A 27480-nucleotide genomic window follows, 5' to 3' on the forward strand; every position below is an offset into this window, starting at 1 on the left:
CACCCCGCCTTCCTCCTCATAGCAGGAGTCCTGCCCCACCGCTCCTTGCCTATGTATGCAAATAAACATGCAATCTTTGTTGGGTTGATTTGCATACTCACACCTGATTGGCTGTTGGGTGTTGCAGTGGTACACGCAATTTTCATATTTCTCTTTTATTAGTGTAGATTGTTGTGTCGTGCTACATTTCTATAAATGCTAAGGTAAAATACCTTGGTATTTTATACCTTCTGTCTTCACTCAAATTCATGTTCATACTGATTTGCCATTAGGAGACTAGAATGAAAAACTAAATCAGAGAGAGAGAGAACACATATAAATGGAGATTAGGAACCCCATTTTCTTACCTCTTCCCCAAACACTTATATTTGAAGTCTAGGGTGGGTGTCTCACCTTTAAAGAATCCTCCTCTATCAAATATTGTTTATCTAATTGCTGCCAAAGTCTCTGAGGCCCTGAAGTCTAAAAAAGGGACAGCTACTCCTCACCATGGCTGCCCATAGGGGAAGAATGACTCAGGGCCAGTCCTGCTCCCTAGGCAAGCTACTGAGATCCTTCAGCATTCTGTCACTGCCAGGAACAAAGGTCCCACACAGCAAGTGTTTTAGAGAGGAATCTGTGGCCTCCTGCCCACTTTTAGTCTTTATTTTATTGCACATATGCACCAACACCACCAATTCCAGCAGTCTTAAGTCTGATGCCACATTCTGCTCAGTATCACACTCCATCCACTGCTGGTCCATGTTCCTTGTAGTTATTTTTCTCTTCTGTTTAGATGTTCTTGAAGAAAATGCAGTACGTAACAGAAGCAAATCTGTTTTTGACACGTGAATGTAAAATTATATTATGCTAAAAATGTGAAGCTATGACTCACTCTCATTGCCAGAATGAAAAACAATTATGATTGAGTAATGGCTAGTGATATTTCTGCTAAATAACCTATCTCCCTTTAGCACTCAATTACATGAGAAAACTGCATTCTTTTCTATCTTTAAGTATTCTTTCAAGTTGTATCTGAAATAATAGTAAAAGCCCTGAATTATGTTTTACATTAGAGTTCTAAAGAGTGCTTGGTGTAAAAAGAATAAAAGAAAAAAAGCCATCCTTCTCAAAAGTCAGGCCAACTTATTTTTAGCTTGAATATGCAAATTGTCCTTTGGGAATAGCCTTAGAATTTAAAGTATATTAGAGAAAACCCCATCAGTCTACCTATAATTAAGATGTTAGCTGATGTTTCTCTTTATTCTGTTTTTAGATTGTCCTTCAGAATGTGTGAATGTGAAATGCATTCAGAAAAAAAATGGATGGATTACCCAACAAATGATACTCTCTCTATACACATACAAAACCTAATTCCCTTTTCTTTTGTCTGTATTTTTTTTATATATTTCTCTGCATATGTACATTTTTACTACATTATGTAGCAATATAATGTTATAACTTTTTTGAAGAAACTTTATGATAATTATATTTTGTACTCATATATCAGAAAATATGAACACCATATATAACATATGCTTCATTCTTCATTAAGACTTACCTTTGATTTATATTGTGCCTCATACTTCATAAAGTATAAGAAAAGTTTGCCTAAAAATATAGTCTATGGCCCAACAAGTATAGCTCAGCGGTTGAGCATCAACCTAGGAACCGAGAGGCCACCAGTTCGATTCCTGATCAGGGCACATGCCAGGATTGCAGGTTCGATCCCTAGTGGGGGTTGTGCAGGAGGTAGCTGATCGATCAATGTTTCTATCTCTCTATTCCTCTTCCTTCCTCTCTCTCTAAAAAAATCAATAAAAATATATTTTTTAAATAGTCTATGACTTCAATTAGGGGTCCCAAGCTATTTTTATATATTATTTTTTTCTTACTCAAAAGTAATCTCTTTAGACACAGATATCTGCCACATCTATTTCATCTTTATATCCCATGAAAAAGCCCAAAATAGGACATATAATAAATTTTCACTAAATTCAGTGTTTCTTTCTCACAACCCAAGAAACTAAGTTTGTATAACAACAAAATGTTCCAAAACCTCCTAATCTAAGTTAATATTTTTTATTATAATTTATTAAAAAGGTGAAGTTGTATAAGTCATTCTTTCCGTCCTCATTTTATTCTCTTTTGATTCACTTAGGAAAAGCCTATTCAATTTTTAGCTTTAAAACGTTATGAAATATGTATTTAAATTGTAAACACATAAAAATATTTAACCTTACAAGTGATAAATGCAAAACTGAACAACAGTAACTCTTTTGTGCTAATTAAAATAGCCAAAAATTATTAAAATTGTGATTTCCAGTGCTGATGAAATTGTGGAAAAGTAACATAAAACTCAGAACCTTTTTGGAAAGCAATTAAGAAATATTTGCAGAGGTGGTTATTCTTAATAGCAAAAATTTGGAAATTGCCTAAGTATTTAACAATTCGTGACAGATTAAACAGGTTCAAACCTAACTTTGGTAGATGATAATTCAACTATTCACAAGACAATCATGAATAGTGTGTGAAAACTAATGTGTAATGTAAAATAATAATTAAAAAAAAATAGATCAGACTATGTAATCAGCTGACAATTGCTTAAAATTTATAAGCATACATTAAAAGAGACTAAAAGGAAACAGGACAAAATGAAAATTTTTATAGGGTGAGGGAATTATGGGTACATTTTTATTTGTTTTCTTTTATGTTAAAATATTATTTTTAAAATGTATAAAATTAAGGAAAAAAGGGATCAAGTTTTAGTCCTTCAATGTCCATATATTAAGGTAGATGTTACGAAGATACCTAAGCAATGCTTCTCTTCCTTGCTTTAAAATCTCAGCATGTATTTTGTCTAGAATACCAGGACCAAAGGTTAGTACAAGTAAAACAAGTATAATAATTTGATACATGCGTTTTCTTGAAATTATAAACTATTATAATTTTTTTAATATCCCACTGGTTTTGACCGAAAATAATTTTTTTTGTCCATAGTATAATATGCTACAATATATCTTTATAACTAATGAATAAATTATGTTTGTGATTCTTGTTAGCATTACAAATTCAGGATATGATTGTCTAAAACCTATATTCTGGTACATTTAAATAACAAGAGGATGTCCAAGTTTCAAATGTGACTGGTCATTTGACACAACATGAGCATATTAAAACATAGGCTATGTCCATACTGCCTAAATTTTACATACTATTTACACAACCTACTAAAAATGCTGGGCTTTCCCATTTATTATTATTATTATTATTATTATTATTATTATTATTATATCATTGCTACTATGGTTATTCTTTCAAAGTCTAAATAAAGTTTGTATTGTTTCCTGGTAATATCTCCTTTACATTCAACCATGAGTTTGGACATTAGCGCATCCTGTTGTAGTCTTTGAAGAAAACAGACTGGGTAGCTCTTTTTCTGGTTGCACAGTAAAATGATAGTCCTCTTTCAGGGTGGATTCTATTTCTAAGCTCTTGCCCTTTTGATTTACAAAGGGTCTATCTAAAATTTCCCTATAATGGCCAATGTTATTCCAAGTCAGCAGTTTGCCATTTTAGCAAGGAAAGTGCAAGAGTTATGATTATAGTGTAACTTGATATAGGAAGCAGACTTTCTTCCAGGAAGTTAAGACTTTCACAATTATAATAATCCAGTATAATAGTAAAACATTTTTTTTTCTAGAAAAATACCATAACTTCACATTACTTAGTTTATCTGATAGATGTACATAAATCATCTTTGTAAGTAATATTTAATTCAGGTTTCTATACATCCTGAAAAAGCATTTATAAATGAGAAGTATAAACTGACTGATAATGGAGATAGAATATTCATCTACTCTCTCCCGACCTGCGGATGCACTCCCTCACTCAGCGATACATCATATGGTTAAGAGCAAGGTCTCTTATGCCAGATCATGAGAGTTCCAACTGTGGTTGTGGTTGTGTAAATCTGAAAAAATTATTTAACCTTTCTGTGCTTTACTTTGTTCATCTGATAGGTAGAGATAAAGACAGCACTTACAACATAGAAATTTGTGATAATTGAGTTAGTAAATGTAAAGTTTCTGGCACTTAAATGTTATTATTATGATGATCATTAATGTACATATCTTCATACATGTACATGTTCATGTGTATATTTGCTGAGAGCACCAATATTAAAATGACACAATCCTGACTTTAAAAACATGCTTAAAAATCAACTAAATTTGCTGTGAAACTACAACTAATCTAAGGATGAAATCTGTGTGTGTTTTTTAAATTAACTAAGAAGCAATCTTACACCCCTCAGTGGAAGAAGAAAGTGGTCCAATCATTGGAGCACATAATCAAGGGCTTTGAAAATGTTTTTAAAAGAAAATGAAGTTCTAGTTGCTCTACGTTGGAGCCACATGGAAGCACTGAAAGCCAGGGTATCTCTCCTTTGCTCCAGGGCCTTTCCAAGGCACTGCTCCTCCTTGGTAAACATTTGCTGGCTCAGCATCTGAAAGGACTGGTGTGCATCATCATCTTTCTGAAATGGAATGCTTTCTAGCATAATAGCCATCATCTTTCCCCCAAATTCCTATCATTCACTGTGACGAGAGCCATAAGTCTGAATGCTTCATTCTAATTATTTTTACAGTGAAATTGGAAAGAGAAAACAAAGCCATTTTTACTTTTTACTTTTGTATCAAATGTGTCTAAATGAATTAAGTAGACGTGTTTGTTCTTCACAATTTAGATTTGGAAATGCTCATTTGATTAAGTCTAATTATATAATGATTTAGTCTATATTTTCCTGAACTGACTAAAGACTTAAAAGTCTTATGTTTTCAGATGTCTTTTACACATGCAACAAATACTTATTTGTTGCCTGCAATGTACCCAGTACCATGGGAGATGCTCATTTCACATTGATAAGTTGCTTTTGCTTTCTTAAAGGAGAAAAGATTGAACAAAGGAAATTAGCCCATTTTATCCTTGGTGCTTAGCACATGGAATTTTGAACCAAATAAGCTAACTTGTTTTTACACTGGTGGACACTTACTTTCTATCTACACTTAGAGCATGTTGAATCACCATATCTTCCAATGTTCTATATAATGTGCTGGTTTTGTCTATGGTATTTAGTAGTACCTATTTTTTATTTTGAGGGTGAGCCCGGGTTGCCTGGAGCAGTGGGACAGAACGGAATACCAGGGCCAAAGGTCAGTACAAATAAAACTTAAGTAAGATTATTTGAGACATGAGTTTTCATGAAATCATAAATTATTACAATTTTTAAAAATATCTCCTTGGTTTTACCTATTTATTATTGTTGTTTTTTGTTTTTTGTTTTGTCAATAGTATAATATGCTACAGTACAGAACTTTGCGACTAATGAATAAATTATGCTTGTGATTCTTGTTAGCATTACACATACAGGATAAAATCATCTAAAACCTATATTCTGGTGAAAACCGGTTTGGCTCAGTGGATAGAGAGAATCCCGGGTTTGATTCTGGTCAAGGGCATGTACCTTGGTTGCGGACACATCCCCAGTGGGGGGTGTGCAGGAGGCAGCTGATCGATGTTTCCCTCTTATCGATGTTTCTGACTATCTCTTTTCCTCTCTGTAAAAAATCAATAAAATATATATATTTTTAAAACCTATATTTTGTGACACTTAACATGAGAAAGTCCATATTTCAGATAGTCATATCTGAAACAATAATCACCTTGTCATTTGCTACTTAATATGAGCATATTAAAACATAAGCCAGTGGTAAGATGTGTGCACATATAATACCTTAATAAAAAATGAAAAAATAAAATAAAATAAAACATAGGCCATGTCCATACTTCCTAAAATTTGTATACTATTTACATAACTTACTAACGAAGCTCTTCTCAGTGCCGCTGCTGCTTTTCCTCAAGATTTGGTGACCTCTAGCACTTACAGAGCACAACCAGTTAATCAAATGAAGAGCAGAATAAAGACGTGGCATGTTTAAAATTTAAAAATGGATGTAGTCAATTACTAAACAGGGAAAAAATGTAATGAAGATTATTTTTTTGGATTGCAAGTTTTCTTTGTTTCTTGAAGAACAAATGAATCTGTTAAATATAAAAAGATTGGTGACAGTTTAGTTTAAACCAAACAGGCAGACAAATCCCAAATCCTTTGATGATTGTACATCCCTTGAAGTACAAAACTAACGTCTAATCCTGTCAGCTGTGCTGGTATTTATCCATACTCACAGATGCCTGTCAGCTGATTGTACAGATCACGTTGCTATTGACGGGCGCTTAGGATGGACCTGAAACCTGTAGACCTGTCCTTTGTCCTGTAAGAGAGGAAAGAAAATATTCCTTCTGGTTCTACAGCCATTCTCCTGTCTTTTCCCTCTCTTGTTCTGTGCTAAAGAGGCAAGTGATAGGAGTGAATGCTCAAGGCCTGCTCTCAGTGCTATTCGTCTGTTGCCTAGCAACCCTCGGATGGATGTTGAGCGCTGAAAGGTAGTCAGAAATTCAGAAAGCCAAAGGGTCAGGCTGGCTTCCAAGGAGTGAAAATAATCTTGACTCCAAACTGACTTCTAGAGTGGGTTATAATTTTTAAAAACACAATAATCGCCTTAACCCATTTTTGAAGCCGTTGATCTCATATGGCAGCACTCACACTTTTTGTAAAGGGAATATTCACCTAAAGTGTATAATTTACTTTGGAACTCTTCCACACCATCCCTTGTCCCTTCCCGGGGGGAGGGAAAGTGAGATACTCCGCAGAGCACGGTTTTTCACTTTAGTCCTCACAGTGGCGGGGTCATCATTCTGAGGACTAGTAGAGACATTCTCCTAAACTCACTTTGATCCTGCCATTCTCGTGTTTTTTTCTGAAGGTACCGGTGCCTCCTAAAGTACACCTGATTTAGAACATGCTGGTTACCAGTAGGGTAAAGAGAGTTCATGACATTGTGAGGGGGTCCAAGTTCAGGACTGTAATTATGGTCATGATGGGAGAAGATGGAACTACACAGGGACTCAGAAACCCTGAAATAGTCCATGTGCCAGGGGCTGCTTTGAATAAAGACTTGGTGCAAGCATGTGCTCACCCACCTTACTGACTCTGAGTTTGGGCAGAATACAAAGTCCTAGGCTAAAAAACTGCCAAAGACATTAAATTGCCACCACACTGTTCTCCTTAGAGTCCCATTTTAAGAATGATAATCTTAAATATCTTCCTTCAGTCCTCTGAAAGCAAAGAGTTAAGATTTTATTTTATATTGATATCCATACCAAATTCTCCAGGAAACTCATATTATTGTTTGTTTTCATATAGCAACTATATATTGCCCCCCAAAAGGGTCACATAATTTATCGACTATGTTCAATATCTAATTTTGTTTGGTATTTTTAATTAGGTGTTAATAATATTGTTTAATTTTTAAAAATTACAATTTAATATGTCACTCAATCTTTGTTCTTTTGTTCTCCTCCAGGGAGAACCTGGAGAGCGAGGAGAAAAGGTGAGGTTTATTCTACCCACATTTATCTTCCTCCCCCTCCCAAAGAGGTACCACACTGACTGTATGAAGAATGGACAGATGAATAGATTTAGATATAGATATATAGATGTATAGCTATAGATATAATGGCCACTGTTTTATTTATTTTTTTCATAATTAATTAGTGCAAGGAGAAAATTGTGTAATTCTCATGTATAGAGAGAAATGTTTAAAGGACTTAAAGAAATGGAGGGAAAGGGAGCAAATTTAAACATTCTATATCTGGATTTTAAATGACTTTCAGAAATCCCTGGGCCTACAGAATTTCTTTTCTCCCTGCTCGCTAATGCCACTCCGGTGTTTTTCTGACCATCCACATCTCTCTACTGCTTCTTAGGTCACAGAGTTAAAGGGATACAGATGTTTACCACGGCGAATATACTGAGAGTTGCCCCACAAAGAATTCCCATAAAAACCAAAAAGAGAAACAAAAGAAGAAGAGTGCCATATGTTAAATTTCTCTTTGCTGTCCTTCCTTACTACCTTTGGGCATGTCCTGACCATTTTTAGACTCCCAGCGCATATTTGAAAGCTAACTTTCCTGGTTCTTGTGCTACCTAATAGTGTTTGAGAAGTGAGCTGTCTGCACAGGAAACCTCCAGATACTCCAAAACGCTCTTCATACGTGATCTGATCTTTCTGACAAATCAGTGTCATCACCTCTGCTCCTCAAAGAAGTACCTCTAAAGATCCAGCGAACTTTTAAATGTAACTGTAATTTGGGTTTTGAGAAACAAAAAGAACAAAAGCCACTTATTTAAATGGAAGGAGAACAAACCAGAGGGGACACTCAGACCCTCTGTCCCACATCCACTCTGGGCCTGTTTTCCTAATAAGAAAGTTAGTTTATTTGGTTTTGTTTTTTAATAAAGGGATCTCCAAGCAATTTTTTAAAGTATGCTGCCTATTAAGGTTCCTCATAACAGATTATCAGTGTATCTATGTGGCATCCAGCCAGTTCGTGGTAATTAGCTTGAAGTTAATTAGTCACCCGGTGACTCTTTTGTGTGGACACTAAGGCGAAAAAAGGGGCAGAGCCAGCACCATCCGGGCTCCTCAGACAAAGCAGCTCAGGCTCCCAGGCTGCCGTGTGGTATCTGTCACCAAAGACAAAGGCCTGAGCAGGTTTCATGCTCCTGAAACAGGAAAATAAGCTAGAGAAAAAGAAAATGTCTTTTCCCTCGCCACCCCTCCTTCTCTCAGGGAAACAGTCATCAATAGTTTCTCTCTTATTTTAAGGCCATTTTTAAGTGAGAGAAAAGTGACCTCTTCTGAAGCTAGACAGAGGGCTTATGGAGTGTGAGAACAATAATGCATTGTTGTTGCCTAGCGGCTATCATTAACAGCTTGTGCCAGAGACTGTCCTAGTTGCTTTACACACAGTACATTGTTTATTTCTTACCACCCCATAAAGTATGCTTGCCCTTATGTCACACATGAAAAATACGAGGCATAGAAAATTTCATTTTCCCAGTCAGTTTTGGAGTCGGGCTTCGTCTCTCGACTCCAAATCGACGATATTTTCACCATAACATGCTACGAGACAGAAAGAATTGAGAGTTTAAGGAAGCAAAGCATGGGTAATAAACAACTGACTTTTTTTTCCCAATACATTGCTTTGTGGATAGAAAGGAGATGTTGATGAAGGAATAGGCATAGGAAATCTCAAAAATAACCAAGAAAACATAAATTCCCCAAGTTTTGATTTTAAAAAGCAGTTTTGTAATAAAATAAAAAACATTTACTTCCCAAATGCAACACATGTAAGTACAGATAAGTCAGATATTCAGGGCACAAGTCATGAGGGCTGTCTCGTGCACTTTGGGGTCCTGAAGATTTGAGAAGGGCTTCAAGACAAGAGCAGATTTATACAGATTAAAGGGAAAGCAGGAGCCAGGGGTTCAGGTGGCAGGAGGAGGCATAGAGTGGAGAGGCAGGTGGCATATTGAGGGAATTGTCTGGAGAAAGTCTGTGTTACGGTGGAGTTTTTGGGCAGAGGAGAAAGAGGTGGAATGAAGGAAACTCTAAGTGCCAGAACAAGCTACTAGAAATCAGAGAAATTGCTGCTTTTCATTAATATCATGGAGTAATTTAAAACTGTTCAGCCATGTTCATTGTAAAAAAAAAAAAAAAAAGTGTATTTAGACCAGTGATATCGGCCAACTGCTCAAGTAGAACATTTGCAACAGATTTTAATATATGGTGCTTTTTAAAGAAAACTTAAAATAATGGAAAATGCTCTTGTATAATGTCACCAATATATTTTACATGTATCGCTTTTTCCCTCCTCTTAGGGAGATGCTGGCGAGAGTGGTCCCAAAGGTGATGCAGGAGAAAAGGTACAATGTTGACAAATACAAAAGTGTATGTGTATGAGCAAGAAATAGCATTCTGAATGTATGGAAATGGGAAGTTTTGAAAAATATATGTGAATGGTAGTATCTTTGTTTCATAAGAAAATAGAAAATTCTACAAATGTAGAAAATCTTTAAGTATGTAATATATAAAAGGTGATTATTCCTCAAGTTCCTAGCTATACATTTAAATATTTTAGACATAAAAGGGTAGGTCACAGATTTCTAAAAATCTGTAGTGAGGTTTCTAGGCTTTCAAGGAATAAAAGCACTCATTCGTGTATAAATGGCACACTCCCTTTATATGCAGATATAAAAATAGAATTTCTAAAGTGATTCTGTTTGTCCCAGTGTTAGGAGAGAACAGGTCAGAGGATTAGAGTGAGATTTTAAAAGTTTGAGAGTAAATGTCACTGATTAGATTCTCTAATGGAGTTGAAGATTTGCCTCAACTTGAAATGTACTCAATCCAGATATTTTGTCATTTCTTTTGGTTCTTTAAACCACTCTTCACAGCACAGTGGTCTTGTGGTTTATCTTCCTACTCCCTCTCTTTTTCCCTCCAACAATCTGCCTCAGTTCAGACTGGCAGACATCTCTGACATAAGGAGGATATTTTATTTTCCTTGTACTATCTGTTAAGAATGAAAGAAAAGATCTTTTTAAGAAACTGAAAATAGAATATCAGCCATATTTTAATTTAAATCAGCCTAAGTAGTTGAGTATTGAGAAGAAAAAAAAAAGAACTGAATTATTTATTTAGGCTTATAGTTCAGAATAAGAACATTCCACTTTGAAATTTATTACAATACAGATGGGTAATGGTTACTCATAAAAACATACCCATAAAAGTAAAGAGAAATTTATCTTTCTCGTTCTTATAAATATTAATATAAATATGGCATGAAGGTAGGAATGGAGTAATGTCACCCAGTAGCAGTCATGTTTGTATTCAAGAACAGACTAGCCTTTAGGGTAGGCTCTCAGTTGCTTGGAGGTTGGGGTTTCCCAGCCTCAGCACAATTGACAAGACCAGATTGTTGTCGTGGGGACTGCTGGATGTTTAGCATCCTTCCTGGCTCTGCCCACTGCATGCCAGGAGAATCCTTGAGTTGTGACCACCAAGACCATCTCAAGACGTTGCCAAATGTTCCCTAAAGACAAAATGACCCCTAATTGAGAATCACTGATGTAGGCCCATTCTCTTTACCTGTCAAATTTAAGTATCATGCTGAAATCAGATATGACATGAATATATTTAATAGTAATGAGAACTATGATATACCTCAATTATTCTCAAAGTTTCAAACCCTAGACATATAAACCTGTGTGTTATATTTAACTTTTCTTATTTTGCTTAGAAGCAGATGTTAACAAACTTTTCTTATAAAAGGCCAGAAAGTAAATATTTAGGTTTTGTGGGCCAGATGACCTCTGTCACAACTACTCAACTCTGTCATTGTAGTGTGCCAGCACCCGTAGACAGTATATACACAAATAAGTATGGCGGTGCCCTATAATTTTTTATCTTTGGATGCTGAAATCTTAATTTGTGAAATTTTCATGTGCTGAGAAGTGTTATTGTTGATTTTTTAAATCTATATAAAATATAAAATCCCTTCTTAGCTCATGGGCTATACAGGAACAGGTGGGTAGCTGATCTGGCCCTGGGGCCATAGTTGCCACCTCAGTTTAAAGACAGGAAATCTAAACAGAGAGCAGTTTTTTCAAGTAAAGGAAAAAAAAGTATGCCAAGTGAACTTACGTTCAGAATTTTATGCTTCAGAAGATATATACTTTTAAAGCTTCATTTTTTTAATATAGGCCAATAATTGTTTCTTTAATCACACATTTTTTAAAATGTAATTTTCCAATAGCAAAGTAACTTTTTTCTTTTACAAGACCATGTTCATCTCAAAGGAATACTGTTCTTACTCTTTATATTAATGCAAATCGTTTACCATACTGACTCACACATAGTAAACTCTCAATAAATGTTAGCTTTCTTACCACATGGAAATTGAAATCAACTAGATTGGTTGTTTTTCTTTTTTATCAAGAAGTTTTATTAGTCAACTGAAATTAAGTGCAAGAAATGCTTCAGTTAAAACGGAAATCATTTCTATAAACTTGCAATGGGTCTAAACAGGGAATTGTAAATAGGAATCTGCAGCATATAATATGTAATCTGACCTGCAGCATTCATCCCCGAGAATGCTGTAATTGGAATATAATTTTTGATGTGTTTTTTAAACATTTCCTGCTTCTGTCACATAATTTGTTTCCAGCATGTTGGAAACACTCTTCTCATGGCTTTTGGGTTTAGTATGTGAAACTAATTCATCATCTACAAAGTTGGAGATGTAAAATCAAAAAATGCTTCGTTTCTGCCATTGATGTAGTAAAAATTACGTCATGGACGGATTCACTTTAATAGGATTTTTTTTTCCCTTTTGATCCAACTCGGTGCCTTTGGATGGTAAAGCAATCTAAGCCTTTCCAGACTGGTCATCTGGAAACGCTGTGCAACTATAAAACCACTGGGCTGGGCGTCCTGTGGCCAGCGAGCGTGGTGCACTCCAGGTTTAAGAGTGACCTGCCAGAGACCGGCTTCAGTCATGGGTGGGGTTAGTCTGGAAGGGCTGCGTTCTGCTCTTTGGAATGCTGATTCCACCAACAAAAGTAGAAGTGGGTTTCTTCTCTGTTTCCCTCCACCTGATAGTAGCTGTTTGCAGTGCGGCGTGCTGGATGGTTTTGGCGGTGCCACTCCTTTGTTCATAATAGTGTCTGTGGGTGCAGAAGCTCCGCCTTCGTTTTCTTGGTATTACTTCCTGTGCCTTCGTTCTCTTTGCTCCCCCATGTCCATTCCCGTAAATACTCTGCCTTCTCGGTGTATGACTGCATAACGTCTGTGATTTCCATCCCTTGAGCTTCTGCAGAAGCCACGCTCCTATTGAGAACCACCAAGCACATTGTCTTCTTTTCTTAAAACCACAGGTAAAGGGCTCTCTCGGTGCGTGCTCCCACCCCAACCGATGCAGAGTCTTCTCTAACCTGGCACCTCTGATTCCTATAGTGTAGGACAGCCAGGCGTCTTCAAACTATGGCCTGTGGGCCACATGCGGCCCGCAGAGGAGTCTGATCCGGCCCGCCAGGTTTTTTGGGCAGTGAGCGCAGCCGAGGTGTTACAGTAGGAATTAGTAGTTCATATAGTCTGGCCCTCCAGCTCTCTGAGGGACCGTGATCTGGCCCCCACTTTAAAAAGTTTGAGGACCCCTGCATCCTATTCTTCAGGCCACTGAAACGTGAATTTATGTCATTTCCCTGGGTCAGCCTTCCAGTCTCCTCTGAATTGGTTATGTTACCTACTGCATGCTCCCACAGCCCTCCTTATGATCCCTTTCAGAACCTGTATCAGAATTTATTTAATTCTTTGTTTAGTTGGACATCCAGCTCCCTGAAAAATAAAACACAAACCATGAAAAAACTATATGATACCAAATTGTTCTAGCCCCAGTCCAAGTTCCTGGAAGAGAACAAATAGTTATTGAATGAATAATCTTTAGAAAAAAAATGTGTTACTTTAAGCTGTTTCTTACTTCCACTGAATGGGAGAACTTCTGCCTGTGCTGTGCATTTGTGTGTCGTGTCTTCTGTGTATTTACAGTGACACAGACTTTTCCAAACCTGAGAATCTCTTCCTATGCCAGATTTATTTAAGTGAAAAGAAAGTATCTTTGATGCTTTCAATCAGCGATGTCTTCGTGCACATGTGTAAGTGAATAAGGGGATTGCAACTACTTGGTTCACCGTTGTCACCCAGCTCCTAGCATCCCTGCATCCAGAACATGGCGGGCACATAATTGGTGCTCAATAGATAATTAGTAAATGAAGGACAGAAATATGGCCACATTCACTTTATATACCCACATAGACTTTGTTAGCACATACACAAAATTATACACTGAGTTTTGTGTTTGAAAATAATCATAACTAAAAATAACTCTATGTGCTTGAATGAAAAATTCTGAAGTCAAATTCATTTACCTCGAGTATGTTCTGAAAGTATTTTCCCCATTTATGACTTATCCCATGCAAACTTCTGTTTTTAAACCAACCAGTTTATAAAGCTAAGAGTATACTTAAGGCACAGGTTCTTTTTCCCTACTTTAATCCTGTATTCATTTTCACTGTTTGTGGAATGAGGATTATAAACACTGACTTTTCTTCCCACTACTTGTGGCATTATCCTTTAAAATGTTTAACTTATGAGTGTCTTCCAGCAGTTACCTTGCCACTTAAAAGATATAAAAATTCCTTGAGATTTCACAGTTCTAAATTTTTAAGAGAGTTAAAATATCACTCATAGTTGTCCAACAAACGAAACTGCTCCAATTCCCACAAATAAATCAGTCTTTTGGAGAACTGTCATTTTTGTTTTTCCGTCTACTTTCTGAGAACTAAATCTAGTCTTTATCTCATTAGCCGGTTATCTAGCCACTCTCTGTTAAAATACTGAAAAAATGTATTTAACCTACAGTTAATATAAACAACTGTGCTTATAGTTTACTATAACCTTTATGTCCTGTTGTCAAAAAGAAATAAACCAATAATTCTCTTATGACAATAGAATTTAGGAACTCAAAAATTCACAGTATCTAGTTGCTTCAATTTCCTCATCTATTAAATGGATATAGTAATATCTGCCCTAAATCATGGGAGTTTTTTGAGGTATAAATGAGATGAAAGAGGAGACTTAGCCAAGTCAAAACTGCTTTTATGAATACAAAGGTCTTGTGCAAAATCTTGCAAAATTGATTCCTTTGTGTTGATAGCTTTTAGACTTGATTTAGTAGAAATATATAAGTATTAGTAGCCATATTTATTTCACTTCCCATTAGAACTCAACTAATTGTTAATGATTGGGAAGAAAAATCATTGTCATTCTATAATATTTGGAGGCTTCTTAATGTTTCATTATGGTTTAATCTTTTTCCTTGGCAATACTAAGTATAGATGTCAAAGAAATTCACATATATATCTCATTTTCTTCAATAAGCTAATTTATTATTTCCATCTCCTTCCTAAGTTTTATTTTTCCTTCCTAAAGTTTTTTCATTTTGGTTCTTAACTTGTGATTTGCTTAAAATATTCTGTTTTGAGATTTGTTCATTCACCATATGTGTAACAAACATATACTATGGGCCAGCCACTGAATAAAAATAGACACTGATTATCTCATGGAGAGACACAAAAACAAACAAACAAACAAAAAACCCAGCAGAAAACATAAATACCTAATTATGAAGTGTGTTATGCTGCATGGTCTGATTATATGTGAGGGACATGTGTCTAAGTTGGTTGGTTGGTTGGTGAATGAAGGATTATTTGTGGCAAAGCCACTTCAGCCAAGATCCAAAGGAAGAGAAGGTGCCAGCCACAGGAAGAGGTGAGAGGGGGTAAGAATAAGAGGGGGGGACAAGTGCCCCGTCTGCACATGCAGAGGCCTGGGGCCTTCTCTCCCTGAATGAGACTGGTGAGCAGCTTCCTAAATCGAGAACAAGGAAATAGACCCCCAGAGCTCCTTGCGCACTTGCACAGATAGAACAGCTGAGGAAATCCCAATATGTGCCTTTCTCCTTGTGGCTATTTCTATTTTCTTAACAGTCTCAAAAAAACTAAGTTTTCTCCCTTTATGTTCATGGAACAGAGGGCTAGAAGGAGCTTGAAAATGCCGGCCGTTTGCTGTCCTCATTTCAGAAAAAGCAGCATTCTCAGCTCTCCTCCACAGTCATTTCCACTCATCCCTATCTGCTCATTTATAACATATTTGCCCTCGAAATGTAGACGCCCTCTGTGAAATCCGGGTGGAATACAGTGCCTTTTAGAAAACCTGATTCTATCTCAACATTTTTCTCTCAGATCTTCCATGTGTCCCTGCCACCCACAAGCCATTCATCATCCTGTAACTTTCCGGTGACTGGGTTACAATGAAATAAGTGTAAAGCTGGGAAAAACGTGTAAATAAAGCTGGGACAGTGCTTCAAGGGGAGACAAGCTGACCTGCTGCGTGGCTTTTTCCAACACAGCATCATTAACCCTTGACTTCATCTGTTGAACCCTGACTTTCTGAAGACTGGAAGGGTCAGGGGACTCCCACTAGATGATAGCCACTGACATTAATAAATTCCAGAAACAGAGGAAACCACAATTCCAGATCCCCAAAATTACAATGTATTGCTTTAGAATACAATTTCAGCAGTAGATCAGGGAAAAAGGCCCTTATTTATATATTTATAATTTCAAAAAATATAATGGTCCTTACATATTTTGCATTCAAAGTAAATCCATGTTTTCAGAAAGTACATTGTTTATCTAGGAAATTGCTGACATTTTAACAGCTGAAAGATTGATACAAAGTCTTAGGGAGCCTAGTTAAGCACATTAGTCATGGGGTTCCCTTGAGTGCCCCTGTCGATAATGGCTCTCTGTGTGTTTGTGTGTTTCCTGTTCCCATAATTTGTGGAATAATCTCTCGTGGGTTTCATTTTAGGGTGACCCTGGATCATCTGCTGCAGGAATTAAGGTAACGCTAACCATACAAGAGTGTGTACCCCAGGAGTTATAGTTTTGATTTTTATAAGCCTCTGCTTTCTCTTCTCTTTTACCACCATTGATGGTTATAACTCTGTTCCGATTCTCCTGCAATGAACAGCCCCCAAATACAACAGGAAGTATCTGCTGGAAATCTGATAAAAGCTTAATAAGAGGTCTGGCCTTCTCTTCCCTTTCTGATTGGTTTTAATGGAAATGTGGATTTGTATGTGAGTTTTAGGTATAGTCACAGAAAGAAAAAAAAGTGTTTCCTGTGTTTAGTGAGATGTAGAGTAACAGAATAAAAAAAAATGAAATATATGTGATCAAGGAGGCTGGGCCATCTCTGTGAGAGTGTTCAGAGGCTTAAAGGTTTTGGAAAATTCTTATAAGACTGTTCTTTTCATCTTTGGCTTTCTTTGGCCAGGGAGAACCTGGAGAATCTGGTCGTCCAGGGCAAAAGGTAATTAATATCATCTTTATTTTAGTGTGATCTTTGCACTATTTCACCATTTTATATCGACTGTCCGCTGTGTGGTATGAGGATGACTATTACAAAATGGGGTGGTTTCTGTGTTTTGCATGCTGAGTGTTGTTGATTGTTTTGTATTTTAAAAGGGATAATGCTGTCACAAAAGTGAAAACACACTGTGTACATGTAAAAGGATGCCTAATGAGCTAAAGTCTACATGTGCTGAGCTGTTTGAAACTGACAAAGACCAGTTGGGTTGGAATGCAACAATTTACCTTGCATGTTTAAAGACACTCTGCATGCTTCTATCTTTCATGAGAAGAAATGAATATTTACTAAATGGTTTCAATAGGGAAGGATGGACAATTTCTTTTTAAATTATATTCCTTTTTCTCTCATTTCAAATACTACCCTACTGACAATTTTATGAGAATAATATCTATCTGTGCATTGACTGTTATATTATGCAAAGAGGTTTGTTCATAAGCTGAAATTTAATTACAGACACTAGCCAAACCACTTTAACCATTCTCTAGATATAGACATAATTTTATGTTTATCATGTGTGCTTCACTTCAGTGATGAATGAGAGAACATGCAGTGAATGTGTTGAGACCCATATTCTCGTTTGAGTCTGAGGCAGGAAACAACTGTTAGCAGTTTATTGTCACAGCATCTGGCCATCAGTGCCCAGTGCAGTCAGATTTGCGATAACAGATGTATTACAGCTAACAAGTAAATGTGAGTTCCCCATTAGGTTAAATCTCTGAAGAGCATGACTCTGTCTTTGTCTAGCAGTAGCTGATGTGGGGGGCGGGAGGGGGGGAATAAGAGGGACATGAATAAAAATATAGAATTTATTTCATTAGTGTAAAGGGAAAGAGAGAATCAATGCCCTTGTAGTAGTTTGGAACCCTAAAACATGATAAAATAATGTTCCCACATTCTTGAAGCCACTGAGAGGATCATTGCTTTGTTTTAAACAGGTGGGTTAAAGTAATTTTTGAGGTCTTTCAAATTCTTTAGATGTTTCTCTACTTTAAAAATAGATTTTCCCCTAGAAACTAAGAATCTAAGAGTAATGATTCATCAGGCCCAGTTTCAGGCAAAGTTGAAACTTTTCCAAAGAGCCCAGCAGAACTCTGAAAATTTTGCTATTCAGTTCCTGAGATTTCCTCCTGATTCTTTACTTGAGAAATTTGAAATTAGTAATGCCACCCGCCCTAATAGAGATCCATGGTCTGCTTTGATTTGAGAGAAAAAAAAAAAAAAAGCAAAAACTAATCTTCTCCGATGATCTAATTTTAGGGCCCTTAGTAAAAATTAAAGGCTAATTTTAAGCTGCTTTTCAATTCTGTGATGTCTCTAAAAAGAAATCTCTACAACCATTAATATCTTTTTTTCACTTTTTAATTTTAATTTTTTTCCATTTTTATAGAATTTATTGGGAAGACACTAGTAAATGAAATTATACAGGTTTCAGGTGCACAATTCCATAACACCTTATCTGTACACTATATGGTGTGTTCACCACCCCAAGTCAGGTCTCCTCCAATCACCGTTATCCTCCCTATACCCTTCTCCACCTCCCTCAACCCCCCTCGATCCCCCTGCAATTACCATACTATTGTTCATGTTCATGAGTTTTTTCTCTTTTGCTCAATCCCTCCACACTCCCACCAAACTCCCTCCACCCAGCTAATGAAAGTCAAAATTGATTTTTAGTTACTTGATAAAACATTGCCTTATCATAAATATTTAGAAATATACTTTAGATTCATTTCTGGAAGTTTGTAGATTTGCATATGGAAACATTGAATTTCTTTTGTATTTCATCAAGCACCTGTTTTAAATTATAATGAGGAAAGTTTTCAACTAGCCTGAATGAACATGTGCCCTGAAATGAGCAGCATCTTTTCCATTAATATGTAGGCCAGATTCTACCCTTCGATGTAATCTCACTTTCCCACAATATTTATGATTTCCTTTGTCTAATGTCTGGCTTTAGCAATACTTACCCCAACATTAATTTAAAAGTAGAGTATTTCTATGCTGGCTTGCTTACTTAGATTAGAAAATGGCAAACAGAAATGACTACAAAATCAATTCAAGAGATCTCTCATGGCCCTTTTCTCACCACTGCAAAACTGTGCTGTGGGTTCAGTGGCACTGAAGCTCTTGCATGAGGGAGATTCCCAGAAAAATAGAAGATGAAAAGCCCCTTGGTTAGTTTCCACTGTCTGGTATTTTGTTCTTTAGAGTGTGTGATTGATAGATGAGTTAGAATGTGTATATATGTTTATGAAGTGTGTAGATATTGTGTTTCACCACATAATTCTTTCCTTACCAACTTCTCCATGTAAATAAAGATACTTGATCTCCCATTGGAAGGGACTCTCACAGTTAAATTCTATCAGGAAGGACAGTGGACCATCACAGGGACATGGGGTAAAGGCAGTGTTCTTTGACAGTAGACAGAGACCACCTAAGGTGTAGGGAAAAGAGGGAAAGGGAAAGGAAAGCATGAGTATTATATAATGTATCTGTGTGAATTTCAGTCTACTTAGACAAGTATTCTTTAAATGGAATAACAAACTAATTCTTAATTATGATTTAGATCTCACCTTGAGCAATGATTGCCCAAGATCTCAACTCAGAGAAGCTTCTGAACCAAAGAGTAGGCAAGAATAGAGGAATTAACTAAATTACTCTCTTAATTTGAAGATAAGCCTTAATGGTATAAAGATAGAAATTTCATATAGGAAGAAATACCTTCCTAAGACTGTTAAGAGATGTTCCACAAATGATAACATTAAATATTTTATAATCTTTACTTTAATTAAGCATAAATTTGGAAATGTTAAATTTATGAAAATACAACTATGAAATATTAATTTCTGAAACATTTGTTTATTAATATATACATTTATAACCTCTATATATGCATACATACACATATAATGTAGGGAACAACTATGTGCTCAAAGTCTCTAAGTATTCAATCTATATTACAAAATATTCCATAATGTCTTATAAGTCATTCTCATTGTTAGAAAACATGGGTGTGTGTCTATATATGCATGTGTATATAAATATCTTTCTTCAAATTAGTCATACAATCCTTTTAATTTGGCCAGAGGGAAGGGTGTGGTGAGAACTGTTGGGAAACAGTATTAAAACCTATACATTTTCACATGTATTTCAAATGTCCTGAGATTTAGGAAACTTTTCTAAAAAAATTTATAAAAAAGAATTCTAAATTTGTCACCAATAGATTTAATTTTTTTGGTTGTAAACTCTACTGCAATGTAGTATTTTTCAGGGCTTTTTTTTTTTTTTTTTTTTTTTTTTTTAGTAAAAGAGTATTGCCCAGCCAGTGTGGCCCAGTAATTGAGAGTTGGCCTATGAACCAGAGATCACAGTTTGATTCCCAATCAGGGCACTTGCTCAATCCCCAGTGTGGGGCATGCAGGAAGCAACCAATCAGTGATTCTCATCATTAATATTTCTCTCTCTCTCTCTCCCTCTCCCTTCCTCTCTGAAATCAATATTTTTTAAAATAAAGTAAATGAGAATCTTCAGTAAGATATGGGTACAACCCCCTTTTACTAGATCTTCCTAGATTTATTGATTGGGGGGAAAAATAAAATCAAATGTATAATGTGGTATCTGTATGAACTATAATTTACTTGAATGAAATAGAAAATTCATAGTAATCATCCTTTCTTCTCTTGCTTAATCTCATCTTAGTGTTCTTGTTCACAATGCAAACTTCCATTTGTAGTTTCATACATAATAGCTTTTCTTTTGCATTCCTGAAGCACCTTTGACCTAAACCATCAGGAACGTCATTGTCCTTCCTATGTCTAACCATACAGCTTAATCAACAGAAGATGAAATAATTTATGATGATAATAGAGCAAATTATGACTCTTCATAATTTTAAAGTAATAATATTAAAAAATGAAATGTCTGATTGTTCTTAATATATTTTCTTTGAAATAAAAGTTGTTAAAACATTTAGATGAAAAGAAATACCTCCCTCTACCAATTTATTAGTTTGATACTCCTGTCTCTTAGTGTAGCTATCTTCCCACTGACTGACTATCATGAAAATGTGTAACCCCTTTACTTTCCACAAATAGTCACCTCAATCCAGCACAAGATGGACTTTCATTTTCTCCAGCAATTCCATTATGCTCCTTTAGTGGAATTCAGGAGATTTTCTAAGCAATGTAACCTCTTGTCACTATACTTTGTACTTAAAATAATGTAGACCATTCTGTGAAAATGAGAAGGTTAATCATGACTCCAGTGTGCTCACCCCAAATCTGCCACTTAATCTCAGACCTGTACTCAGGAACAGCTGCATGGTACCATTAGCCCTAAATTGTTAGGCAGGGTTACCCAGACTCAACAATTGTCAGAAATATGGGCTGGAGTTAAGTATAATATTAACCATGCATTTATCTTCTCATCATTCAGGAATGGAAAAGAAACCTTACTATACTTTTAAGTGAGCACGACTTTTAATGTATATTGTGTTGATGTAACCATCTGTTCACACAGCCAACTCTTGATTATTTGAGGCAAGAGAGCACTGGACTCGGAGGCGTTATTCAGATGCATGCATAATCCTCACTTCGGCAGAGCTTCCGCCTCCCTAGCAAACCATTTACCAGAAATTAGTAAAATGTGGGAGCTCGTTCTCCTTGTACTTCTCTTTATTCCTTCTGGTAGAGATGCCTTATGAGCAGAGAACTAAAGCCACTCACAGCAGGGAAATCTGCAAAAGGGTCAACCAATTTTGAATCAAGAGTTGACTGAACTATGTACTCTCACCAAGTTCTTGAAACGAGACAGTGTCTATGTAGATGGCAAGTATTCAGCGAGGAACATTTGCCATGCTTTTCTCCAGAGACTGTGGCTGAGTGGATATTGTTCTATAATGTTGTGTGATTTTCCTATGTAGGGTGAACCAGGGCTTCCTGGGCTTCCTGGACTTCCGGGGATAAAGGTAAATACTGCACTGACAGTCTTGGCTTCATAGAACTGCAACTGAGTCACAGAAATTGCAGGAAGATAGGGAGGGGGTGAAAACTAAAAACATAGTGCTGTTCTTTAAATACCTCTCAACCACTTAAATTTTTTAATTAAAAATTAAGCATAGGTATTTTTAAAATTTCCTATCACTCTCTGGACTATTTATGTAACCTGATATGCCCCTAACTTAAATAAATGTAAAAGCCACTTTGTTTGAAATCATAGGAATTCTTTAAAGTCTAGAATGTCTACATTCACATTTAGCTTTATTCTTAAGATCTTAACATATTTTTTTTTTACCAGAATTATAGTGTTCACATCCCCATAAATCTAACACTTAGGCAGCTGTTTTATGATATGCTCAATATAACAATCCCTCTAAAATGGTTTGTGCTTCCACTTCCTGTCAATAATTCTCACTAAAAAACACAAGTCATTTTATTAAACTACTTTGACTCATACAGTATACTGTTCCCATAAATTTTTAATGTATCTTTTGAAATAATTGCTTAAAGCTGAGTTTAAAATGTTTACATATTTTTAAACCATCTAAAAATGTTAAGAAATATTTTTAATTGTTCAAAAATTTTCACATGGCAACAGAGAAGGCTTAAAAGTTCTGCTTTAGCTAAAGTTTCTCCTTTAAAATCAGCTTCTTATTTTAAAGTTTTTGTGTGTTTTTTTTTTTTAATTCCAGAACTGTTTGATAGGAAAATACAATGCAAGTGGATTTTTCCTTACATTTTTCTCACTTTATAGAGTTTTCTTCTTTTTAAATATATATATATATATATTTTGCTATCACATTATAGAGTTTTAAATTAATCTCCAGTATGTGTTAGACCATTCTAAAATTAATATTTCTAGTTTCACTGTGCAGATTGTGTATACTGTTTTATAAATGTTGTATCTGAAGTGTGTTAGATGAAATGATATGATTTTAGAATAAATATGTTAAATTATGGAGTTCCCAGACATGATCTGGTATCATACACAATATTTTATGGGTATATTTGGAGTAGTTAACAGATGTGAAAGCTATCTTTCCAGTTTAGCACTCAGACTTTGGTTTTTGTTTGATGGTTTCAGATTAGTTTATTGAAGTTCAGATGTGTATTTTTAATGTATTATTAATCTTGGTTTCTTCCTTGGAAATATATGCTCTATGACAATAGTTTACTAAAAAGCCAAATTATTTCCTTAACATTTGATATTTAGCAAAAATAACTTAATAAATGAATATGTGATTTCATACTATAGAGTTAATTTATGGCAGTTCCTTAGTAGTTCTTCACACATTTTTTAAAAAGGTGCTTTTTAAAAATGATTGAAAGGTCATAGATTTTTTTTTTAAATAAACTTAAGAAAGTTAGAGTCAGTATTAATTATAAAAACCTTGTAGCAATATAAGTAAAAGAAAGGCATTTAAAAGGAGTGTTATGAGAGAAACCAAGATGGCGGCATAGGTAGACAACTAAACTGCTGCCTCACACAACAATTTCAAAACTACAACTAAAAGACAAAACGAACATCATCCAGAATCACAGGAAGGCTGGCTGAATAGATATTCTATAATTAGAAGGAAAGAGAAAAGCACACTGAGACTCAGAGGAGCTTCAGGAGGCAGAGGTACTGAGATGCACATGAGGAGAGGACTGGCACCTGAGTGCGCAGCTGGCTTTCTCAAGTGGGGGAGAGACAAAAGCTCCTGACTGCGCTGAACTCCAGTTCCAGGCGAGACTCTGGGGACCCAGACTCATACAGGGAGAAATTGGACTGTCAGGAAAGAGAAAAGCACACTGAGACTCAGAGGGACTGTGGAAGGCAGAGGTACTGAGGCATGCATGCAAAGAGGGTGGACAACTGAGTATACGGCTGGCTTTCTCAAGCAGGAGGAAGACAAAAGTTTCTGACTACACTGAACTCCAGTTCCAGGTGAGACTCTGGGCACCCAGACTCATTCGGGGAGAAACTGGACTATCTGGCAGTGGGTCGAACTCAAGAGCGGCTTTCTCTTAGAGATGCTTGCAGCTATTATCACAGTACACAGAAACACAGAGGTCTATTAGGGCAAAGCTGACGGGAAACCAATGCTGTTTGCTCCACTCTGAGACTCTGTCCCATCCAAGGTGAGCACAGAGGCTTCTGCAAGTCTTGTCTCATAAGGGTGTCTCCAGCACAGAAGTTCACCTATCATAGACACAGGTCAATTTCTGACCTGGAGGTCAATTTCTTCCAGTGATACCAACAATAATCAAAGCTTAACTACAAGGCTGTGCACACAGCCCACAAAGGGGTGCACCAAGAGTTTCCACCACAGGTAACTGGGGAGGCTGAGCCACTGGGCCCTAAAGACATCTAGCACACAAAGACACTCTATTAACTCAGGGAAACAGCCAAAATGTGGAGACAAAGAAACAGATCACAAATGAAAGAAATGGAGGAAAGGAAATGACTGGACATAGAGTTAAAAATCATGGTTATAAGGTTTTTCAAGAATTTTCTAGAAAGGCCAATAAATTTAGCGAGACCCTCGAGGATATGAAAAAGGACCAACTAGAAATTAAGCATACACTGACTGAAATAGAAAATATTATACAGAGATCTAACAGCAGACTAGAGAATTGCGAGAATCAAGTCAAAGATTTAAAATGCAAAGGAGCAAAAAAAAAAAAACAAAAACAACAAAAAAAAACACTCAACTGGAAAAGTAAAAAGAATCCAAAAATATGAAAATAGTGTAAGGAGCCCCTGGGACAACTTCAAGCTTACCAACATCAGAATTATGGGGGTGCCAGAAGAAAAGAGAGAGCAAGATACAGAAAACCTATTTGAAGAAATCATGACTGAAAACTTCGCCCATCTGGTGAATGAAATAGTGTTATAAGTCCTAGAAGTGCAGAGAACCCCAAACAAAAGGAATCCAAAGAGGACCACACCAAAACAAATCATAATTAAAATGCCAAGAGCAAAAGACAAAGAGAGAATATTAAAAGCAGCATGAGAAAAACAGTTAGTTACCTACAAGGGAGCACTCATAACACTGTCAGCTGATTTCTCAACAGAAACTATGCAGGCCAGACGAGAGTGGCAAGTAATATTCAAAGTGACGAACAGCAAGAACCTACAACCAAGATTACTCTGCCCAACAAAGCTATCATTCAGAATTGAAGGGCAGAAAAAGAGCTTCACAGATAAGAAAAAGCTAAAGGAGTTCATCACCACCAAACTAGCATTATATGAAATGCTGAAAGGTATTTTTTAAGAAGAAGAAGAAGAAAAAGGTAAAGATAAAAATTATGAACAAGTACATATCTATCAACAAATGAATCAAAAAATCAAGTGAATAAAAAAATCTGATGAACAGAATAAACTGGTGAATATAATAGAATCAGGGGCATAGAAAGGGAGTGGACTGACAATTCTCTGGGGGAAAGGAGTGTGGGGTATGCAGGAAGAGACTGGACAAAAATCATACACTATGGATGAGGACAGTGGGGGGAGGGTAAGGGAGTGGGGTGGGGAGGGAGCCAGTTGGAGTGGAGCTATGGGGGGGAAAAGAGGAACAATTGTAATAATCTGAACAATAAAGATTTATTAAATTTAAATAAATAAAAGGAGCGTTTTGGAAGGACCTGGGCAGGTCTTCATGCAGCACTCGTTTGTAAGTTAGAAGGGCTGTGGTGTCAACACCATGGCCACAGCAGGGACTTCCATGTTGTTACTTCTCCTGAGCATGAGGCATTTCCTTGTTCAGAGAGTATATAGGGTGATGATTTTGAGTCATTTTTCTTTAAAACAAACAATTTTAATTACTACTTTTTATTATCATTCCCTTTTAGTTCTTTTATGTCCTAAAATATCCTAGGTCATTTTTCTAGTCATCTGTGGACTAATCTGAATGTTTCAAATTCTTTCAAATTAGGAAAGATGTTGGTGATTTGCCACCCCCAGTAAATACTTTTATTCCTACGGTCATACACAACTGCCAGACAAATTCTATCAAGATCATATAGTTGACATTTGTCTTTCCTTTTCCAATGCTGACTAGTGATCATAGTGACAAAAACCTTTGCTGTATATTACCATGGACTGTTAGGTAACTATCTAAAAGTTTATATAAATTGCAGATTCTATTTTTGAATGAATAAGCCTTGTCTTCTCACTCTAGTTCAGGATGTGAGTGATATGATTTCCTTATAATGTAGCAGGTTCTCGGTATAAATAAGTAATTTTGTAAAGGAGACAATTGAAGTACATATCATAGTCATTAGTACTCATTGAATAGTCACAAATTTAGAGTTATAAGTTTGTAATTTTATGATATAGCTTCATTAAATTGTGATGTTATTATTTCTTGAATATACCTGCTTTTATTAGGTAGCTAACCATAGGAAAGTACATCATGATTTCATAGTTTGAAAGATAACAATATTTAAAAGATGAAACCACTTTCATGTATTTAGAAAGTATGGTAGCAAGAACATTAGTCATAACCTCCCCAAACTTGTGTGTTTGTTTATGCTTTGGAAATACTTCCTGTTGCTATTCATCGCCTCCTTATCAGCTGGTACTACGGAGAGCATGCAATGCCATCCATTTATTTCCAAGACATTGAGGAAACCAACATGACATACCAGGGAAGCTTTGATTTGCCACCTGTTGCACTCGGGGAATGGTTGGAAATTTAATGAGCATTCAAATGCCTTCCACACAGCTCTCAGGAAATGAGCAAAGTACCTAAATACAGACAGCAGACTCATCTATCTATCACCTCAGGGTCCCACTCAGAGAAAAGTGCTACTACCTTAGGCATACATAATAAAAGTCACTAAAGAACAGGCATAACTTAATTTCAAATTACTCTTCAGCTTCCTGCACAAGTATTGGAAAGTCCTCTCACCATGTGGAAGACATTTGGAATTCCTATTTCATGCATTCATGGTTCATATAGTGTCAAGATGTTCAACTGGGAAAATTAAATTATGCACAATGTACCATGCAGACATTGATCTTCTGGAATAAGATTTGAACTCAGAAAATTATTTTTATAAATAAGCTTGCAAATATATTTTTCATGGGCAAAACTTATAAATAGCTTTTCTGATATCCCATGAAAGTGTAAGATTCAAAGTTCCAATTTTTAAAACCCTTTTCTCCCCATAGTTATTTTGGAAAAAAATGTAAATACATTTCTTAGCCCTTTTATGATTATGTGACCCTAATAATTAAGGAGTATAGAGCAGGAGTCAAGACCCATAACTGCAGAGCCAGATCACCACTGTGCAGATCTGGTCGTGCCCCTCACCAGTTCATGAATCTATGTCATTACATTTCCTTATAAAATGAGGATCATCGCCCAGCTGGTGTGGCTCAGCAGTTGAATGTAGACTCAGGAACCAAGAGGTCACAGGTTGGATTCCCAGTCAGGGCACATGCTGGGGTTGTGGGCTGGATCTCCAGTAGAGGACATACAAGAGGCAGCTGA

General features: G+C 36.2%; 1 protein-coding gene across 3 annotated transcripts in view; it reads left to right on the forward strand.

Moving 5' to 3' along the window:
• The window catches only part of COL25A1 (collagen type XXV alpha 1 chain), a 452093-nt gene that overhangs the window by 358784 nt on the left and 65829 nt on the right, over window positions 1-27480 (forward strand). For all 3 annotated transcript variants that reach the window (XM_036409348.2, XM_045589089.1, XM_036409357.2), the window contains exons 13-18: window positions 5139-5192; window positions 7464-7490; window positions 9824-9868; window positions 16437-16469; window positions 16905-16940; window positions 21922-21966. In XM_036409348.2, coding sequence (XP_036265241.1) covers window positions 5139-5192; window positions 7464-7490; window positions 9824-9868; window positions 16437-16469; window positions 16905-16940; window positions 21922-21966 — 240 coding nt within the window. The remainder of the gene's footprint in view (window positions 1-5138; window positions 5193-7463; window positions 7491-9823; window positions 9869-16436; window positions 16470-16904; window positions 16941-21921; window positions 21967-27480) is intronic.

The sequence above is a fragment of the Pipistrellus kuhlii genome, unplaced genomic scaffold (genome assembly GCF_014108245.1).
Source record: "Pipistrellus kuhlii isolate mPipKuh1 unplaced genomic scaffold, mPipKuh1.p scaffold_m20_p_1, whole genome shotgun sequence".
Taxonomy (NCBI): Eukaryota; Metazoa; Chordata; class Mammalia; order Chiroptera; family Vespertilionidae; genus Pipistrellus; species Pipistrellus kuhlii.